This window comes from Ammospiza nelsoni, chromosome 1 (genome assembly GCF_027579445.1).
Source record: "Ammospiza nelsoni isolate bAmmNel1 chromosome 1, bAmmNel1.pri, whole genome shotgun sequence".
Classification (NCBI taxonomy): Eukaryota; Metazoa; Chordata; class Aves; order Passeriformes; family Passerellidae; genus Ammospiza; species Ammospiza nelsoni.
This window is the reverse complement of record NC_080633.1, coordinates 146,523,573-146,544,546: the sequence shown is the minus strand read 5'-3', so window position 1 is coordinate 146,544,546 and position 20,974 is coordinate 146,523,573. Positions and strand designations below refer to the sequence as shown.

Sequence of the window (20,974 nt, the reverse complement as noted above, 5' to 3'; positions counted from 1 at the left end):
TGACACCCTGAATATAAATACTGAATGAATACTAAACAAGACAGGCATTAACCTCTACATCATCTCATTGTAAATCTGTGGTCTTCATGAAGTGGCAGCATGGTAGATGTTAAGTTGATAACCCACCTGGAAAATGCAGGTTGTTGGGCAGTAACAGGGTGATGATGACCCCCACAGAAGGTTTTAGAGAGGCTTTTTGCACTCCTGACTCTGTCATGTATGATGCTGTAACTCTTGGAAACCTGGTGGGCCATGAGCACTGCCATTGCCAAAATGCTTTACCTGTTTAGGGCAAGTGGGACAGGTTTACCTTGAGGTGCCCCTTGGACAAGAAGCAGCTTGGCTGAGGAAGGGAGCAGCCAACATGCCAGGGGAGGGAACAGGGCGAGGAGCAGTTGTTCTGTAAGAAATGCGTATTAAGGAGCTTATAAGTACCCTTAGTGCATGAGCCAGTCTATTTCCCTGCTTAATATTTAAGCTGGTCTGATGCTGCTGTTAGCTGCAATGGCCCAGTTGTCTGTCAGAGCAGCCTACAAAGCTATTTCAGTCACCCTGTCTTTGCATTTGTTTAAATCATGAGCTTTTAAGTGCCTTAGCCCTCGTGTCCTGAGCGAGTGTTAACACTTCTGAGTTGGCAGCTGCAGAGGGCAACCATCCTGCTCTGGGGCTGGCAAAGACTTAGTGTAATCATGGTGGGCTTGTAAGAAGCTCTATTATCTCTACCTGCCCTTCAACTGGGAGACCAGAATTCCCAAATTAAGTCATAGAATCATGTTTTGGTTTAGAAAGGAAACTTGCAGGTTACCTAGTCCAACCCCTCTGCAGTGAGCAGGGACAACTTGATCAGATTGCTCAGAGCCCTGTCCAACCTGATCAGGAATGTTTGCAGGGATGGGGCAGCCACCACCTCTCTGGGCAACCTGCTTCAGGGTTTACCACCCTCATTGTAAAAAAACTTCTTCCTTAGATTATAGCTGTGCTGTGAGGAATGATGAGGAGGACTCCATGGATATCAGAAGGCTAATTAATTACTTTATTATACTATATTATTCTATACATCTAAAACTGAAGCTGCCAAGCACTGGACCCTGCACACAACTCTCACACTGCACTGAATCCTGTGACTGTCACCCAACAGCCCTGACACACACACACTTGGCCCTGCTAGGCCAAGGAAACAAAACCCCATCTCTTTGGGTTAACAATCTCCATATTGCATTCTACTTTGGCACAACACAGGCACAGCAAATGATAAGAATTGTATTTTCTTTCTCTGATGTTCAGAGAATATGAAACCCAGAAATATTCTTGGGAAGAATTGTGCCTTGCTTTTCTCTGTGAAGAGAAATATGGGGCTACATTAGATCTAATTTAAATCTACCCTCTTTTAGTTTAAAACCATTAACCCTTTTCCTATCACAACTGACCCTGCTGAAAAGTTTGTCCTCCTTTTTCTCATAGGTCTCCTTAAAGTACTGAAAGGCTGCAATAAAGTCTCCCTGAGCAAAGCTGTTGCAGTGACACCAGCTTTTGTCATGTTAAGGTTTAATTTCCCAAAAAGAAAATCTAAAAAAATAAAATGTTTCACAGTTCTTGGTGGTTTTTGTTTGGTTATATTTTGGCGACTAAATTAGAGAATAATTAGGTATAAGAGAGATTTAAATACATCCTAGGCAGATGTTTTCCAGCTCTACTCTGGATAGATTTTTTTTTTTTCCACATGCTTCTCAGTTGAGATTTTGCTCAGAATCTCCTTCTCTCAAAGTTTTATTTCTGATTTAAGAAGACCAGGAGCATTAACAAACAGCTGTTTTTATTGAGCCTTCATCATCAGCTTCATAGTCTTTCTTATGCCTTCATTTTCTTCATCAATATTAATGGAAAGCTGTTCTCATTTATCCTATGGTAATATTTGTGTCCTTTTTAGGGACATGTTTTAGCATGCATGTAAGTTTTTTGCCAAATATCTAGAAGACATTTCTGTGGTCTCTGATTATGCAATACTGGGAAAATTTTGTGGTGGACTAGAAATACAAACATAGTGAATGTGGTTGGAAACTCATCTCTCTTGTTCAAACTTTCTCATAAGTTCTAAGTGTAAACTTTCCTTGGAAAAGATTCATTGTAGTCTGCTTTGTTCTTTCACATCTATTGTCTTGTAACATATAAAATACATATATGGATTATGCTCATATTTCTGCAAAATTGTTTGTGCTTGCTCCTGATTTAAATTCAGCTCATTCATTCAGTGATCTCACACTGACCACACTTAGTACTAGCTCTACAGTGATCACTGTGTCTCTAAATAAGCCAGAGTACTCTGCTGGATGTGGTGTAGTAACTCCTCAAAAACATGCTTGTTTTAGGTATGTGTATCCCTCCATGGATCAGCTGGCTGAAATGATTCCTGGAATCCTGAAACAGTTTGGGTGAGTGCAGAATTGTTTACTTATTTTTCTCATTCTCTCTATGTGGCTCACTGAAAGAGCAGGAATTTGTTTTAGCTTGGCTGTCTGGCATTTTGTTTGCTAGAAATACACTCGTGGTTCTTTTGGATTCCTCTCTTACAGATGGGTTGCTTTTGCCTTGGTTTCTGAAAGAGCTTCTTTTGTGGCCCTTTTTGAAGTGTCTGGTTATTTTTAAACAGGAAGCAACTTAGGAGAAATCCCATGAGCCTAATTTAGGGACTTCCTCCTATATTCTGTGTGCATATCCCTCACAGGGGCAGGGCACAGACAATCTGTTCTTCCCACTGTAACAACCCACGTTTTCCTGTGTGGTTAAGCAGGACAAGAAAAAAACAGAAGCACTGTGCCATCTGAAGACATTTACTGTTTTGCTTCTGTGGCTTGAGTGTTCTAGGGGGTCAGTCTGACCTCCCTGAGCATCTTGTACTACCAAGCGCAGATGCCAAGTCACCAGTGTTGAAAGACCTAGTGGCAGTGTTCCTGGGTTGTCTACCTGCACCAGGTTTGGGGATTTGTCCTCCCTTAAAGCTCAGCTTTAGCAGGAGCTTTAGCTGAGAAAAATTCATTTTCTGCGGAGCTCATGCTCCTGGCTCACAGTGGAGAGGGCAGGAGACACTTCCAAGAGATTTTTAGAACAAGCAGAGAAAACTTTGCATTCAGAGTTAGGCAGCTTTGGCAAACACAAAAATTGAACCATCTCCCCAATTTAGACATTGCACAGTTATAAGCAGCTCTTACAGCACTGTGGTCCAGGTTACCTCACTCCCTCCTTAGGGGGGTGTGTATTTTTTGAACTGCCTGATTTCAGGCACAGGGTTGCCAGTTCTGTTGCCCTGCTCAAAAAAAAAATGTTACCAATAACATCAGTACCTTGGAAATCAATGAAACTGGAGTGTATTTACAAAATCTTGATTTAGTATTGCTAATGAGAATTAAAACTATTCTCAGGTATTTTCCTAAAAGCATTGAATAACCTGTTTTTCTCAGTGGTTTTGTCTAGCCTTCCCTGCCATGTATTTTCTCTGACCTTGAGGGTGATGCTTTAAATCTGATTTCAGTAAATGCAAATATTTGGTTTGTCTCTGCCCTGTTTGGTTATGAACTTTAAACTTCACCCCAGTGGCTGGATAGCAGGAGATGTTTCCCTGCCAGGCTCCTGTTAGAGAGGATCCAGTGCCCCAGTTGGACAGCTGGGATGGGGGGGCCTGGGGAAGGGGAGCTTTGTATTTAGGCTGCAAATTTCAGGTCTGTATCTTATAAGTTTTTCTGCCAGAGTCTAACCATTTCCTCCCAGGATCAGAACAATGCTGTGGCTGCTCAGTATATTAAAGATAAGTGAGGATGGCTGCTGCCCTGCAATGCAGGAGGACCAGGGTGCTGCAAATATTCCTGGGGGCACTGACATGGCTGGGGGTGCACAGCCTGCCCCAGCTGAGCCCTCCCCTCTGCAGATACACTCTGGCATGTGAAAGAGGAAGGCTACTGATGTAAATTCATTTTCAGCACCCTTCCTCATTTGTCTCTTCTGTTTTATTGTTGTGCAGGCTGAAGACCATCATAGGAATGGGAACTGGAGCTGGTGCCTACATTTTAACCAGATTTGCTGTAAGTTTTGTCGCACTTCCCTAAAGCCTTAAACCTGATTTTCCTTACACATTGTTGTCCCCATAGTGTGCATGGAGAATTCCTGCTCTGCTGTGCCCAGTTAAGCATACAAGCCAAGCTTTTAAGTGAAATACCACAATCTGCAGGATAGCTAATCCAGAAGACATAGATTTTCCATTTTAAGGCCTGGGCTCTACCCAGTTAATTTGCAGAAGGTTTTTATAATGGGAGTTCTCTATTTAAACTGAGGGTGGAGAAAAAGTTAAATCCTAATGTTCTCCAGCTGCTCAGTTGAATTGCTTTAATGATTTTTTCCCATACATATGTGTCTTTTCTGCAAGATAAAACTAGACCTACCACTTTCCTCCCCATGCCATAATTTGCTAATTTAATTTTTTTGCTGACTGTTGAGCTGCAAAGGATATCTGACAAATCTTAGATCTTCTCTTTTGCAGTTAAACCATCCAGAGATGGTGGAGGGATTAGTTCTCATTAATGTAAACCCTTGTGCTGAGGGTTGGATGGACTGGGCAGCAACTAAGGTAAATATCTTTAAGTTAGAAAAATAAATCTTACAGCAAGCCTGTGGGATGTGAGGATTTTGGCCATCTTGTATGTCAGGCATGGCTGCAGATGCTAAACATCCTGGGCTAATTCCTTTTGGGTTTATTCTTCCATTTGCAAAAAAACTTCATACAAGGCTAGTGATAACAATAAATCCTTTGAGAAAGCAGATACATGTGGCACAGTGGAGCTACTGGGACAATTCCTAGCAGCTCATAACTGCTGGGGAGAACAGTTTACCTGGACATGGTAGTTTTGGAAACAACTTTCAAGAAAACATCAAGTGTAGTATAGCATTCAGTGCTTTCTTCTCCATGGCTTTGTTACCAACACAGCCCAAAATATGAAGCAGGGCACAGAAAAATGTCCAGAACAGCATCCTCCATGTTTCAGTCATTTGTGAGTCTTAGATGCCAAAAAGACTTAGAAAAGAGCATTGGTTGCAGATGGTTTGTACAACCAGATGATGCTGGCATAAAATAAACTCCTAGGAGAAACCTGCAGAGCCAGGATGTAACATTCTTTCAAGCTTAGTTACTAAATACACTCCCATATCAAACTTATCAAAATAAAGTGAGAGACAAACTTATTTAAATGAAATGTAATAACTTTTCTATGCTGAAATGAACCTCCTGACCCATTTGATTCTCACCCAACGCCTCAGTGCATTAAATTCTTCCATATCTGTGCCTCTGCCTTCCACCTCTCAAGGGGAGTACTGCTCACCTCAGGAGCACAGCAGGTGCCTCATGTTCTTGTGTCCTTCCAAAGCAGGAGCATTTACTGTGGGTTGTGAGCTTTTGGTCCCAGTTCCATTGCATTGTCAGGGAGGAGAGTGGGCAGTGGGGTTCAGTGACACCCACCAGGCTGGTTTGCTTGATGTTCCTGCAGGGAGTGATTCTCTAAACACCTCTTCCCCTAGCAGTGTGTTCCCTGTACAACCTCATTAGTGAAGGCATCTGATGAGAATGACTCCAATGCCCAATGGTGTTCTAGTTGGATTGAGGGGGGAAAATATCACTTCAGGATATTCTATATGTAGAGAGAGCATCCATTGGTCTGTTTATGGGTAATTGGGAGGTGTTATTTGTCCAGGGGCTGTGTTAATAGCAGATACTTAATTGATCTTGCTGTTCAGATTTCAGGCTGGACGAATGCTTTGCCAGACATGGTCATTTCACATCTATTTGGAAAGGTAATGTTCAAAAGATTCTTCTGATGTATTCAGTCATGTGTATTTACCTCCTGGGGCTGGGAGGAGTGCAGAAGCTTTCAGTCAAACAACAAAAGATGAATTAAACGGAGATAGGATTCATACTTGTGTCCCCAGCATTTTGGGCAGTATTCTGCCTTGGGGTTTTCTTTGTCCTGAGTACTCAAGTGCACCTCAGTTGTGCAGATTCCTGCCTAGGCAGCCAACAATTAAACATGATATAAGAGTTGTATATGCTCATGTTCTGAGCTGAAAAACCCCACAGATTTTTTTTTTAATAATATACTTGTAGCTCTGTGTCAGCTGGTTATTGGTATTAACAGTGCTCTCCAGTCCAGCACAAGCTGAATGTAAAGTGCTGGACTGTTTTTGAGGCTACTTTGCTGTGCTTGAAATTGTTAGTGAATGCAATGGAAAACTCCATTCCACCAGAACAAGGAACTAATCTATAAAGACTTTAGAACCCAACTGTTTGATTGAAGTCCTCAAAGCTTAGTTATTTACTATTGTGAAATTGAGTTCCATGTTACATGTTTTTGTAAGCTTTCAACATCTGCTTTACTCTGGAAACATTTATTAGGCTTCTTACCCTGAATCTTCTTCTGTTTGTTTTAAAACCTCACACTTGTCTGACTGTAACCATCTGCACTACAACATGTTTTGCAATTGTGAGATTTAAACATTACGACATACTTGAGTTTTCAAATGAAAATTTTGGTGCTGCAATCAGAAGCCAGTATTAATTCTGGGTGACTTCACTGGGTGCTGAAAGCTGTCCCTTCCCTCAAGATGCACTCCTGTTGTGCATCTCATATCTATGAGTCTGATACACAACTACTGTGCCATGTCTTCAGATCTTTTCAGAAAACAGCCCCTGTTCTGAACAATTCTGTCTCCACTTTAGGAAGAGATTCACAGCAACCATGACCTGATCCATACTTACCGTCAGCATATCATTAATGATATGAATCAAACCAACCTTCATCTCTTTGTCAACTCTTACAACAGGTAAATACATTTACCTGATTTCTAACTGGAAACTTTTAAGAGGCTGTCCAGCTCTTTAGAGACAGTATTTCTTGTGTGGTGGGATTACATGTGTTCCCCCAGTATGAAGTTCTGCTTAATAGTACCTGTAGGGATCTCAGGTGGCTTGCTTATTGGAGAAGGACCTCATGTATTTGTGTGGTGAAAGGTTGTACACTGGGACTGAACTACAACATTGATCCTTCATTCTAAGTGTGGTTCTACATCAGTTATGGAGGCCACAATGCATTAAATTGTGATTAAATTAAGTCAATTAAATTACCATGTGAGCGTCTGTGCTTTCCCTAAACTAGAAGAATATAAAATTCCAGAGTATTAAAAGCCTTTGTCCTCTCTATTTTTTTTTTTAGTCGACGAGACCTAGAGATTGAGCGCCCTGTTCCTGGAGTGAATGTTGTCACCCTTCAGTAAGTATTTTATTTCAGAGCTTACTGCAGGTTAGGGACTGTCATTAGGGAGAACTCCTCTCTTCAGACCTGGCAAGCATATTGAAATTGAAAGTTAAGTAGTTCCTGTCACTGTACATGTAAAAATTTGGGCTTACAAAGTACTTGAAAAGTTAGTGTGTTTAGATTCATGCAGAAATGTGTTACAGTTAATGGAACTATACCTCTAAAGGCACTTGAGCTGTGCTTATACAACCAAGAATAAAGAAAGCCCAGCTTAAAACCATTTAGAAAACCAACCAAACAACAAAAACTCCCAGGAAGACAAAGCAGGAGTGAGAATGACTGATAGATCATCTGGCTTTTGCTTATGCTCCAACTTGTGCAATATAAGTTGTGAAGTCTTCCTAGCTCAGCTGCTGATGGCTATACACAGGGCACTCTGTTCCTCTGGCAATCTGTTTGGAGTTGGATGGACAGAACCAAAGTTGGAGCTCAGGGGTCTGGGGGGTAGGCAGGAGGCTTTGATGCTGATACTCACATTCAATTTCTTATAAAGCAAAGAAGGAATAAGAGCACTGGCAAGGGCTGGTTTGCTGCCAGCTGGGGAAGAGAACAGGTTCTCAGGCAGGGAATCAGAGCATGTCACTAGATCTGCAGCCAATACAGGATTTGATGTATCTTTAAGGCGCCTGGAATACAAACCAAATAATTTCCACACTCTTCACTGTCCCACCCTTCCAAAGACACAAAATGCAGCTCAGGGCAAGTCTGGGCTGGGTGGCAGAGATAACACCTCTCATGTGTGCTTCTTTGCAGGTGTCCTGTCCTCCTGGTGGTCGGTGACAGCTCCCCAGCAGTGGATGCTGTGGTGGGTACCTCGAGCCCTCTTTGTCACCCTGCTGGGGATGGGTGGGTGAGCCAAGGGGCAGCAGGAGGCCAGCAGAGCCCCTGCCACCCTGCAGCCCTGCTGGCTCTCAGTCCAGCCCAGTGGCTCTCCTCCTCCAGACCACAGGAGAGCTGCCATTAGTTCCATGCTGTTTGTCCCTTCTGCCTGTGCACTATTATTTAATAGCTACCACATTAGGAACAATCACCACAGCAGTTGCAGTGAACCGCAAATATTTTCCTTTGGAGAGGAATCTGCTGCTGGTATTTTAACTTGCTGTGTGGTGCTGGAGCTGTGCCCTGGGTCACTCTGCAAGTGAAGAGGTTCTTTTTGACCATTATAACTCTCCCCAGATGACTGGATGACTTCAAATGTTGTGCCTTAATGGGCATGCCCAGTCTGCTGGCCCATGGCCACATGGCTACTCACCACTTGGGACGCTACCAGATGACCCCAAATCACAAGATAAACAACACTTGTTGCCATTGAAGTCCCAGAAACAGATGGGAAAAGAAAGTCTCCAGTTCCCAAGTATGGGTTTGTAACGTGGAGAAAATGCAGTTAAAAATGTGAGCTGACTTACTTGGGTTTAGAGATGTGTACATGTATACACAGAGTCTTCACACAGAATCATAAGACACTCAGTTTAGTCTGAATTAAGCCAGAAAACAAGGTGTTGGATCTGTTTTCATATAAAAGTTCATACCTAAAATCTTGTGTGCAATGCCTTATGCTGCTTTTCTTTTCTATAGGTTGAATGCAACTCAAAGCTGGACCCAACAAGGACCACGCTTCTGAAGGTAATAACAAAAACTGTGCTTTTCAAAATAAACATTCCTCTCACATAAAACCAGATGGATTAGCTAAAAAAGCAGAACTAGAGTGATGTGTTGCAATACTGATAATACAGTGAGAAGGCAGTTCTGATTTAAAAACACAGTTCCTTCAGGGTGAGAGATTTTAGTGGGATAAACAAGACTAGGGGCTTCATGTCAGAATTACAGCAAGGAATTTCTCAGCTCCTCCATTTTTAGAATAGTAGAGATGAGAGTTGAAATGTTCAGTATTTCACATACCCATAATGAATTTGACTAGAGCTGGCAAAGATGATCTTGAAATATTTTGAAAGGTTTGAAAAGCTGTGAGCAGAGTAGGAGTGCAAACCGGTTCATTCTGTTCCTGTGGTTGCCTCTCAACAGCAGTGTCAGGTGAACGAACAACTAATCTATCAGCCACAGTTTGGTCAATCTGCCTTTTATGAGGGTAGAGTCTAGGACATCTTACTGCTAATTTCCAGAAAAATTGATAAAATGAACTTAAAAACAGCAGAAGATCATGCAAAGGCTTTGGCTGATATTTGGCATTCAGAGTATGAGTGCAATCTTCAGCTTGTAATGAAGTAATGATGAAGTAATAGCATGCAAACAGTGAAACAAGTTTGGTCATGCTTTGCCAAGAGCTTCTACTGCATCTCTCTTTAGTGAGCTAGTCAGTGAAAATTATAATAAATAAAAATATTTAATTTGTTTTCCTCCTAACATTGAAGAGTTATTCTGCTGCCCTATAATGTGGGTGTGGCAATCACCCTAAAATCTGACACTGTCTCAGTATTTGTATCAGTGGCCAGCCTTTGCTTAGTCCAGGGATATGCCTGATGCCAGATCCTGCTGCAGGCCTGTTTTTCTGTTAACTAATCCTAGATGGGATTTGGGGTTTCCTGTAATTTACAACTCTACTGTTTTCAGCTTGTAGTGTTCCTTGGAACAGGACTGTTTTTGTTGGGTTGACTTTGAGGGGTGGAGTGGCAGGAAAAATGAAATGCTCCAAAAATATTTCATGCACTCAAGATAGCTTTTCTCATTTGGCTTTCCCTGCTTCCCTTGGCAAGTCAGGCTGATGCTTGCCATCAGCAATCTCAGCAAATAATTTTTCCCCTTTTTTCTCTCACCTCTGAGCTTTAGGTGTTTGTTTTCCCTACCCTGTTTGTCATCCAGGTCAATACACAGTCATGTTATTGGAATTCAGAGCTGAGCTTGCAAGCAGGACTAATAGGCTGGTTTCTAAGAAACTGGTAATTGCTGCCCAGCAAAAAGCATTTGTAGCTCCAGCTGATGCTTTCCCTGAGCATCAAGAGCCTTTGTGGTTTTCTGGGGTGCAGTGGTAACTTTATAAACATTTAACAGCTTGCTTTGATGTGTTCATCCACATGTATGTTACTCACACAACAAAAGGAAGTGTTTTTCAGCCAGATAGCTGAAAAGGTCATTTCAATATATCCTGAGCACAACTGAGTTCCTCTGGCATTACTCTAACTGGTTGTTCTCATCCCATTTCAGATGGCTGACTGTGGTGGGCTCCCCCAAGTTTCCCAGGTAGGATTTGCTGTCGGAAATCCTACTAATCATGTTCTGCAACAAATGGGTGTTTTCCTGTAGGGTACTTGCTGTTCCCAAATGTCAGCCAAAAGGATGGTTATGATTTCATGAATAATGATGTCAGTTGGTCGTCTGAGCTTTCTTTTTTCTTTAAAGAGCAATGAAGCACAAAATTAACACTGGAAGGGGATATTATTTTCACTGATAGTTTTAACCAAGTAAAGAACTGAGGTGGGAATGCAGAGGTATTACTTTATGCCTATTTACTAAGGTAATGTGGATTAAGGCTTTAACCACTGACATTTAAAGAACATTCTTACTTGGACTATTTATAGAATATATCAGGAAAGTGGAAGACAGGAAATAACAATGCTAGGGTATTGCAGACACTGGCTCAGCTTGACTGTGGATGAACCGGAGTTTCTAGAACACATTTAGGCATAAGTTCCAAGCTGCTAATAAAGCCAGGCAGGCAAAGTTAAAATTTACCTATGCCCTTGTGTTGCTTCACTTAAAGAGCTGATTTGTAATCAGCTTTGGAATGTGATCTAACATTTAAACAGATTTCTAAGAAATATAAAGTGGTGTTTGTGAACTTCAGGAAAAGCTAAATTTGTAATTGCCTGCAGCTGAATCCCTATACAGGCAGTGTGTGCTCCAACAGTAGGAACTGGGAAAAGGTTTTTTAAAAGCCATGTGGTAGTATGTGCATTGCTTCTGTTATAGGGAGTCCATTCTTTGCAGTGTTTCAGAGAATTATGCAAAAAATATTTTCATGTGAAATAACTGAGACTGTAAAGCTGATGTGGCCACTGTTAGCAGAGAAGAACAGAATTCTCATTGCAAGAATTTTGGTTGTGGGCAGTTGTGCTGGTGTATGCCTGGTGAGCTTTCTAGCCCTGTACACATAACTCGGGTCTGAATAGCTGAATTTGTTCTCTGCTGATAGGAATTACTCAATTACCAGTCCTGTATGAACTGCCCTGTACATTTTGTGAGGACAGTTGTTTTACTTTGGTTCACCTGCACAAGTTGAGTTTTGAGCCAGGTTTAGACCCTTTGTGTTCCCTGGATCTCAAATGCATGTATCCATTTTGTAAAATATTGGGGGGATGACTAGGAAGGGGAATGATGGAATTTTCTTATAAATGAAGTTTTCATGCAGTCAGTAGAACCCAGATAATATTTAATATGTCCCTGTTAAAATAGGGCATCTGTGGAATATGTAAAATTGTAATATAACCTACTGAGCACTGCCTATGATAACGCTGCCTCTCTTTTGCAGCCTGCCAAGCTTGCTGAAGCTTTCAAATACTTTGTTCAGGGAATGGGATACAGTAAGTATTGGTTTTATTGAATGGCTGATCTTGCTACTGAAGTTAATTGGGCATTTAAGCACCCAGAAGTCTCTGATCCCAGATGTGTCACTCTTTCCCTTTTGGAAATGCATTTTTAAGGGGAAAAAACACATGCTATATCTGGGCAAAAGGTTTTCAGACCAAGTGATGTTATTAAATAGTAGAGTGCTTTGTAAACAGCTTATACCCACAAATACCTCTTTTACTTCATCTCAATGTTGTTAAGGTTGGCTATTTTTAAGTGTCCCCTCGTGGCATCAAAGGATGAGGTTCATCTACTGCACACAGCATTTAAAACCTCATTGGTTTTAAATGAGGTTTAAAACCTCATTTAAACTTCTTTTAGTTGTAGCTGGGTTTTTTCCACATTTTTGCCTCAGATAGCTGCTGTGAGGATGCACTTTTTCAGAGGCTGAATACTGGAAAGTAATGGGAGGGCTGATGAGTCTCTTCAGTCTCCCTCTGGATTCTTGCAGGCACAGCAGTGTGCCCTAAAGTTTCTTGAATCCCTCAGCCCTGGCCACTAATTCCACTGTAGTGATTTGGTCTCCTTAACCACATGCCTGGAGCAGGGGAGCATGTGAGGGTACCCTGAAAGTACCTATTCCACTATGAAGGGTCCTCCAAGGATGGTTAAGGCTGAGGGGAAGGCAAGTGTGGTGGTGTTCACAGGGGTCCCAGGATGAGGGGAGAGATGAGAATCTTGACTCCATGTTTCAGAAGGCTGATTTATTATTTTATGATCTATATTATATTAAAAGAAAATTATCTATTAAAACTATACTAAAAGAATAGAAGAAATTATATCATCAGAAGGCTAGAAAGGAAAGATAATAAAATCTTGTGACTGACCAGAGAGTCTGAGACAGCTGGACTGTAATTGGCCATTAATTAAAAACAATCACATGAGATCAATCAAAGGTGCATCTGTTGCATTCCACAGCAGCAGATAATCATTGTTTACATTTCATTTCTGAGACCTCTCAGCTTCTCAGGAGAAAAGCTCCTAAGGAAAGGATTTTTCAGCAAATATGCCTGTGACAGGCAAGGGCATTTTTCCATGTCCATGCAGCGAGGTGTTAATGAGGGGCGTTAATGAAAGGCATTAATGAAGGGCTCTTCTTGCAGTGCCCTCTGCCAGCATGACCAGGCTGATGCGGTCCCGCACGGCCTCTGGCTCCAGCGTCACCTCCTTGGACGGACAGAGGAGCCGCTCCCACACTGGGGAAGGCACCAGGAGCCGCTCCCACACCGGGGAGGGAACGCGGAGCCGCTCCCACACCGGGGACGGCTCCAGGAACCGCTCCCACACAGACACGCGGATCGAGCTGACGCCCAACTCAGCGAGCAACGCGGAACAATCGAGCCCCAAGTCCATGGAAGTGTCCTGTTAGATGGCTCTGGGAGGTTCAAAACTGGTCACAGTGTGAAAAAGTGATGGATGCCCCCTGTGTATTGCAAAAACATAACTGGTATTAATCTCTAGATATTCTGTAGGATGAACTCTGTTCACCAGGGTCTGAGAGGGACCAAAGAAAAGAAGCATCTCATTTGCTCTATCGTTATTCTTGTGTCTCAGACAGCTGCTGCTATTGTGCCCTCCTTCAGTGGATGCCAAATTCTAAAGGATTCTTGCCAAAAGCTGATGTGGTTGTAAACACTTCAGAGTCAAAAGAGAATTGCTCAATACCCTCCTTTAAAATCAAAGCTGTTACAAGCCCCTTTATTTTATCTCTTCTTCTCTTGAAGTAAACTGGCACAATTTGAGATGAGTTTCAAAGCGGGGGAGAAAAAAATAACTGTTAAGAATGACTTTAAGCAAAGGAAATGAAACAAATGTGTTATGGCCTCATGTTGAAGCTGGAGTTGAATTCATTGTATATAGCTTGACTTCAAATGATAGAGAAGTTAACGTATCGTGCATTTATAGGCCTTCTAATTCATTAGTATTCAAGCCTGTTTTCCTATGTACAATAATATACTACTAAAATAGGCAATTTTAATGTGACTTTGAGATGAACTAAATCTTTAAGGTTTTTCATTTCACTTTTTTGAGATTGTTCCAGTCTTCCTTTCCTTCCCCCCTCCTAGACCCTAAAACCTGCTTAGCCAAATGAGGACAGGATTTAAATTTGGTAAGCAAGGTAGGATTTCCTGTTTGGGAACTTGGGCCAAAGGGTTTACCAAACTCCAGAAGTTGGTGTAGTTGTAACAAGTAGGGTAGCTGTATATGCCAGCTAAGCAGAAACAGCTTGATATGCCAGCTAAACAGAAACAGCTTGATATTTCCTTCAGAAAGCTTCTTATCTTTGCAGCTCAAGTTTTTTTGTGTCCAGCACAATTGTCATAAATTTGGAATTCTGTAAGCAAAGACAGATCCAGCTGTTCTTTGTCGGGAGAGATGAATAACTGTGGGACGGGCATGTAATTAGATACTGTACATTCAACTGCCACTTATTACTAGATTTGAAACTGATGAGATTTCACTGGTGCTGAGAAGTGTATTCCATGAAGTGGTGGAGCAGCAACACTGCATGTCTGGAATGCAGTGTCTAATGACTCTGTAAATGTCATGATCTGCTGGTTCTGCATCTTTGCATAGCCTCCTTGAGTTGCTTTCCTTGAAGCTAGTGGCTTGATACCTTTCTGCCACTCAGAATGTCACAGTTGGGTGTTCTTAAGTTTGTCCTTCCATAGCTAGTGGGACAGGATTTCCACAGCTCCAGTGCATACCTGCTGAATTGCAGTCCTCACAACAGACAAAAAGCTCAAATGCTGAGCAGTTAAAAAGAAAATGTTAATACTTTGGGATTTCTTGTTCAGAAGAACACCATCTAGGTTACTTTATATTGACTAACTTCAGCTCTCGTGTAGAATATCCATAACATTTTGTGGGAAGAACAGACAATTTCCAGAAAGAATAAAGCTATTGTGTAAAGTCTATCAAGAAAAGTTTCTTAATGAAGTATTTGTATTTATTTCAAAACAAATAAATTTGTAACTTTGCAATGTCTGGTGTCTTCATATTTTACCAGGAGCACAATAATCTTTTTCAGTCCAAATATATTCTTGTCATCCCTTTGTATCAATGAAGTTTTTCTGATTTCACTCAGATCTGTCATTCCCTGCTTTTGTACTCAGAGCTTTCCCTCCTCCAGCGTACTATTCTAAGAAAACAGCACACACTTCTTCAGCTTTTTTGCTGACTATTTTAGTACTAAAGGATATAGAAATGCAGAAAATTATTGAGCCATGATACAGAATACTATTTGCTGTTTAAAGTTTTTTTTCTGTCTAGTGCACAGATCTGGGGTCTGACTTCCTCACTGGAGGTGGTGCCACAATCATTGCATCCTTTCTGAGATCTAAATCCATTGATGTGATGAATTCCCCATGCATATCTGGAGTTATTCAGGCCTCTTGACTGAAATTGCAGATGCCACTTGGATTTTTTGAAGGTGGTTCTTTTTGGAGCTCTTACAAGAATGTAACTTCAGGAAAGTAAAGATTAACCCAGTGACTTACTTAACATACTGGAGTTTTCAGGGACAGGTGCTTTGATGACTTTGCAAGGACTATTTTGGGCTGCTCATTCCTCCTGTAGCTCAAAAAATCCTGTGATAGGAAGATGCAAAAGCAAATATTTGTCATGTCTGAGCCAAGGCTCTACTGGATGTGATGATTCAGCAGTCAGGACTGGACTGATACCAGCAAAGGGCTTGACAGCCAGTGCCAGTGAAAACAGCAGCAACCTGTGCCAGCTCATCTTACAAAAGAGGGGCAAAGTTGGGTTCTTTGCTGAGCTTTTCTGGGAATGGCTAATGTCCTCCCACAAGGACACCATGGTGTGCCTGTCAAGCCCAGGCAGTTTATTTTGGTTTAATGGGGAGGAATGCATCCAAGCCTTATTGCAGCACAAAGGGATCTGCAAGAACTTCTGAGCTGCAAGGAGTTGCTAGGATCACTACAAATGTCAGCTTTGCCATCAGAGTGTTCATTTGGCAGAGAACACTGTGTTCCTGTTCATAAAAGCTGGAGGGCAGCACAGAGGAGTGGTGTCTCACCTTTTACAAGGAGTTATGACTCCTCTTTCCTGCAGTACTGCTCTCCTGGCATCTTTAGCTTGTGTTGTAACTGAAGAGATGCAAGTGGCTTGCAGATTTATCAGAAATTTTTATAAAAACCCTTCCCAAACCTGCAAGTACTGACTTCTGCATTATTGTTGGAGACAAAAATAGCCTGGATATTGCAGAGTCATTAACCTGGAAAATGGAGCTGGGGTCTCACTTTTTTCCATGTGTGAATGGCCACTAGGGAGCTACTGTGGCATAGAAGAAATTCTGACTGGGTGACAGGAGGTTTCCAGAAAATATCCAGTTCACTCCTCACAGTGCTTTTGGGGCTATAAAGTAAAAAAACAGGATGGGCTCCCAGGGACCATGAGGCTTGGTTGCATTAGTGTATCTCAATACCAAATCTTTGCTGCAGTGGTACACTTCAAAATCACTAATAGAAAGGATGTCATTGCTGAAATCCAAGTTATTTCCACTTCTGCCTAGGCCTTGACATCTACTGTATAAAAATCTGACTAAACTTCATATTATCCTTGCCCCTCCCTGTCCTTGCAGAGGGGGAGTGGGAGGGAATGTGCCAATCCCATGTGCTGGCAGCAGGACTTTTGTGCTGAAGGATGCTGCTGCTTTCCTCTTTAAAAGTCTCTACTGACTGAACAGCTGGAAACTTTAACCTAGATGTGTTTCTGAGGTTTATGATTAATGTCATGTGTTGTGAGTGATGGGCTGAGCTGGAGTGAAAACTGTTTATAGCAAAGCTGCTTATTTTTCCTCCCCAGGGCTGGAATCCTCTCCCTGTCTGCTTTTGCATCTTGGGCAGGGTATCTGCTGCAATCCTCCCTGTGCCTGTAATGGGGTCTTGCATCCACCAATGCAACACCCTGAGCAGTGTTGCTTGCAGCTTGGCCCTCCCCCTGCCCACATGTTGTCTGCTCCTCCTTTTTCTTTACACTGTTTTGCACTGTTTTACATTCATAGGCACAGAAACTTCTCCCTGTCTATATGAACAGCTGGTTTGAGTGCGGATGTAGCATTTCCACAGAGCCAAATATAGACTTTATGGTGGTAGCTGATCACTGCTATGCCTAATGTTTAAATAAGTGACAGAAAGGATGTCAGGGTATTTTAAGAGCTCAACCCTTCCCCCTCAGCCCTTTGTAGCAAACAGACACTGCCTCTCACTGTTTCTATCTATTGCTTCATTAAGGGCTCCATTCATTTTATAAACAACACAGCTGCTGACCAGTGTTAGGGGGGAAGAAAAAGGAAAAAAAAGGCTTCTGATTGCAACTGCCAGACAGTTCAGTGTCTGTTCTCTGCAGCTCAGTGTGGGGATCATTTTCTTACCCAGCACTCCTATGGGCTGGAGGAGAGTCATTGTTTTGATGTTATTAAAGAGGCAGCTCCACATCCCATGGACCCCTACATGCTTTGGCTCTGGGGGGATGTGCATCAAACACTGGATGCAGACACCCCTGGGCATGGGAAAGAGCCCAAGGGCTGGCAAAGGGGATGGCAGGCAGTTTTCCTTCACAAGCAGCTGCACCATAGTGGGCTCTGACCTGCAGCAGAGCTGCAGGAACTATCCCTGGGTGACCTGCCACTCTCTGCAATTGCTGTGGCTGGAGTGGATTATGGGATTCAGGCCAAGGTCAGTGCGTGGAGGGGGCTGGGGGAGGGCAGGGCTGTTTGCTGGGCAGCAGCACTGAGGAAGGGCTGGGGCAGCTCCAGGAAAAGCCTACACAAGCCAGGGCACTTGGAAAAGAGCAGGACACACCACCAGCCTGGGCTTTTCATGCCCTGGCTCTGTGTATATATGTATCTGTGTGTGTATGCACAAGTCCCCACGAGGCTCAGCACATGACGGGCAGGGAGGATGGGGCTGCTGAGCTGTGGCTCTGCCCCACCCTTTGGACCTGCCATTGGCACAGGGAGCAGCCAATCTTCTTGTAGGGTTTGGCAAGCCCACGCCAAGCAAAGGTGCCACCCAGCCCCACGCACAGTGGTGAGATGTGCACTGTCCCACCGCCTTGCTGGGCCTCAGACCCACACAGATCTCTCCAGCAAGGAAATTGTCATTTACTGAATGACTGCAACATGGTTTCATTTATTTTTAGTGATAATATGACCAAATAGAAAAAATCTTAGTTCTTTATCACCAGCTGCCAATGTTAAACTTTGATCCTGTGGTGATTCCCTCTCTGCTGCTCATGAGTGTTTGGGGCAGAGGAGATCCTACAGAAGCAGAGCCTCACAAAGGGCCAGCATTTCATTTGGAAAGTGCAAATACTGAGGAGATTGTGATATTCCCAGACTAGTGAAAGCAGCCAGGAAGCCTTTCATGCAGGATTATGTGCTGGGCAGCTGCCACATGGGTGAGCAGAGGTTGCAGAGGCCAGATGGGACTTCTGGTGCCTGTAGAGACAGCAGGGAAATATGGTTCCTTTGTTGAAAGCTATTGCCAGTAAATATGGCTGGAAAATGCTTAAAAATGTAGAGAACTGCCCTTCTTGGGGGAAAAAGAAAAAAAAAGAGTATAAAAAAGGCACACTGGAGGAGAAGGTGGGGAGAATGAGGAGAATGTGCTTTCTTGCCATAAACAAGCCAAATCAACCAATCTCAGTCCAGGACAGGAGGCCACTCAAAGTGTTTTTGCTCCTATGAAGGCAGATAGGGTACTTCAGGCTGGAAGGCAAGCTTGATTTGTTGGAAAACACTACAGACATTTATTTCTAGAAATAAAAGGTAGAATCCTTACTGAGTTAGCTCTGGAGATATGTAAACGAAAGGATCCAAAACAGTGATCTTTAATTCAAATGCTTTTCCCCATGTCTTTAATAACCTTGTTTGAACAATTTCAGTGTGTATGGCTTTTGCAAACAGGTTACTCCTGCAACTTTTCAAGAGAGCTGATAATGAAGACATGCTTAGGCAGGTTGGGTAATACACTCCACTTTGCTCAAATACTCTAGACCTCTGTCCCAGGTCCAATAAGAGTGTTGCAGAAAAAAACCCAAATATTGAGCCAGAAACAGACCAGCAAAGAAATGTAAATTGGGAAACAGCTGGATTTTCCAATCTGCCAAAATATTCAAAATGAAGGAAACGCTCTCAGACCAATTTTTTTTACCACATTACAGTGCAGGCTCTTTCCTTTTCTGTGTCCTCCAGTTCATAGCTTTGTCACAGATTGCAAATGCCCACTTGGACATTGGCCAGGCAAGAAGATGGGAAAAGGGAATGTCAGTCACAGATATATTTCACCTTCATTTGCTTGCCTAAACTTCTTAATGAGGTGCCAATCACAGATTCATTAACTATTTGCCACTTATTTAATATCTTTAAACCACAGAAGCAATGTGCCATCTTAAAAAACCTCACCATGATGCTTTACAAACAAGTAATGTGTTATATAGCTGGAGCAACTCAGACTGCCAAACCAATGGTTTTCTCATTATTTTTTCATATATTTCAGTATATGAAGCTTACAGAAATAACTCTATAGAAATGTTAAAACTGGAAAGTTCCAATTTGAGAAGGTAAATGTATGGAGATGTGTCTCTAGATAGTGAGAACACTGTCTCTATCAGTTTACTAAACTGTTTCAAAATTCCTTCAAGAAAGCTGAGAAAACAAAATCCCAGGGTTTCATTTACAAGATGACACAGTCTTTCTAAATGTTGTGGTATTCCTGAAATATTACATATACACAGCACAACCCTAGTGAACATGTGAAAAACATGGCAACTGCACTATTCCCTGTTTCCAGTTGCATGCACACCAAAATGGTGTTTTAAGTTCCAGCCAGCACTCCATGCAAAGGCAATTTAATAATCTTCATGCCTGCTTTCCTACCAGCATGACCAGACCTTCAAAATCCCACCCTGCATCCTTGACCCAACCTAGAGGACCAACAGGATGATCGCCATGAGCTGAATGGGGGTCAAACAGTCTTGGCTTAGGTGGATTGCAAAATTGTCCCTCTCATCCTTTCTTTAGCCTTTCACTTGCCCATTGCAGCAGAGGGGTCTGACCCTGGCACCTCCTCAGTGCTATAATTGTTGGTGGTGGCATCACTTTCAGGTCCCAGCAGAGACCTGGGCCCATTGCACAAATGTACAATGAGCATCAGTTTCTACTGGAGGAGGCAGTGAACAGCAGGGCCTTGTTCTGGCTCTGAAATCCTGAGGAAGTGTGAAGCAAAGGGATGGATCCATGAAAGCCTTCGGGGATCTAGATCTTCAATGAATTCAAACAGTAACCACAAAAGTACTTTTGTAAAAGAGACATGATTTCCCCAGGCACAGAGGGAGCCAGGGAACTGAATCTAAAGCTGGACTGTTGCCTCAGTCCTAGGGCTAATCTGCTTGTAAACACCTACTAAAACAAAGGATCTCAAATGCACCACAGACTGCAGATCAAGGTAATTGGCTACAAGTGATGTTCTTCCCCATTCAGAGCCACTAGACAGACAACCAGTGGTACAAGCAGAGTAGTAGAGCTACCAGTGCTTGGTTTCCTACAGATTTGTGTCCAATGTCCCCACAAAATTCCTTTACAGCAGTGTAATAACCACTGCTATTCCCCATTTGTGATTCCTTCAGCTCTGCCTCCTCCATGGCTACTTTTTTCCAGCCTGAAAATCTGTTTTAAAACCACTTTTTGTGCTACTGCTGGGGTGGTTGTGCCGCACTGCAGACATGTTGTATACAGTGACTGCCTGGCAGGTGTGCATGGCCTTGGCAGGGACAATGTGGTCAGCCTCTTCCCCACCCTGCTCCTTGATTTCATGTTTTATTGCAGGAATTGCAAGGCTTCTGAGATCTTTACACTTCTGCCTGCTTTGTTTGACATTTCCCACAAAAGGGCTGCCTGACAGACACACAAATGAACAGTATGGCTGCATACACTCAGTTTCCTTAGGAAACCAGGCTGGAGACAGAAACATCTTGGGTGCGTTGGGCAAGATCTGTGGTTTCCAGGCATTCACTTCACT

At 42.6% G+C, this 20,974-nt stretch overlaps 1 protein-coding gene across 1 annotated transcript in view; it reads left to right on the top strand.

Moving 5' to 3' along the window:
- NDRG1 (N-myc downstream regulated 1) overlaps positions 1-14,914 on the top strand; it is a 40,436-nt gene extending 25,522 nt beyond the window's left edge. The window contains exons 6-16 of the mRNA XM_059477946.1: positions 2,367-2,429; positions 4,013-4,073; positions 4,529-4,615; positions 5,776-5,832; positions 6,755-6,858; positions 7,248-7,304; positions 8,103-8,154; positions 8,925-8,972; positions 10,509-10,544; positions 11,833-11,884; positions 13,034-14,914. Coding sequence (XP_059333929.1) covers positions 2,367-2,429; positions 4,013-4,073; positions 4,529-4,615; positions 5,776-5,832; positions 6,755-6,858; positions 7,248-7,304; positions 8,103-8,154; positions 8,925-8,972; positions 10,509-10,544; positions 11,833-11,884; positions 13,034-13,299 — 883 coding nt within the window. The 3' untranslated portion in view covers positions 13,300-14,914. The remainder of the gene's footprint in view (positions 1-2,366; positions 2,430-4,012; positions 4,074-4,528; positions 4,616-5,775; positions 5,833-6,754; positions 6,859-7,247; positions 7,305-8,102; positions 8,155-8,924; positions 8,973-10,508; positions 10,545-11,832; positions 11,885-13,033) is intronic.
- Positions 14,915-20,974: the final 6,060 nt, after the last annotated feature.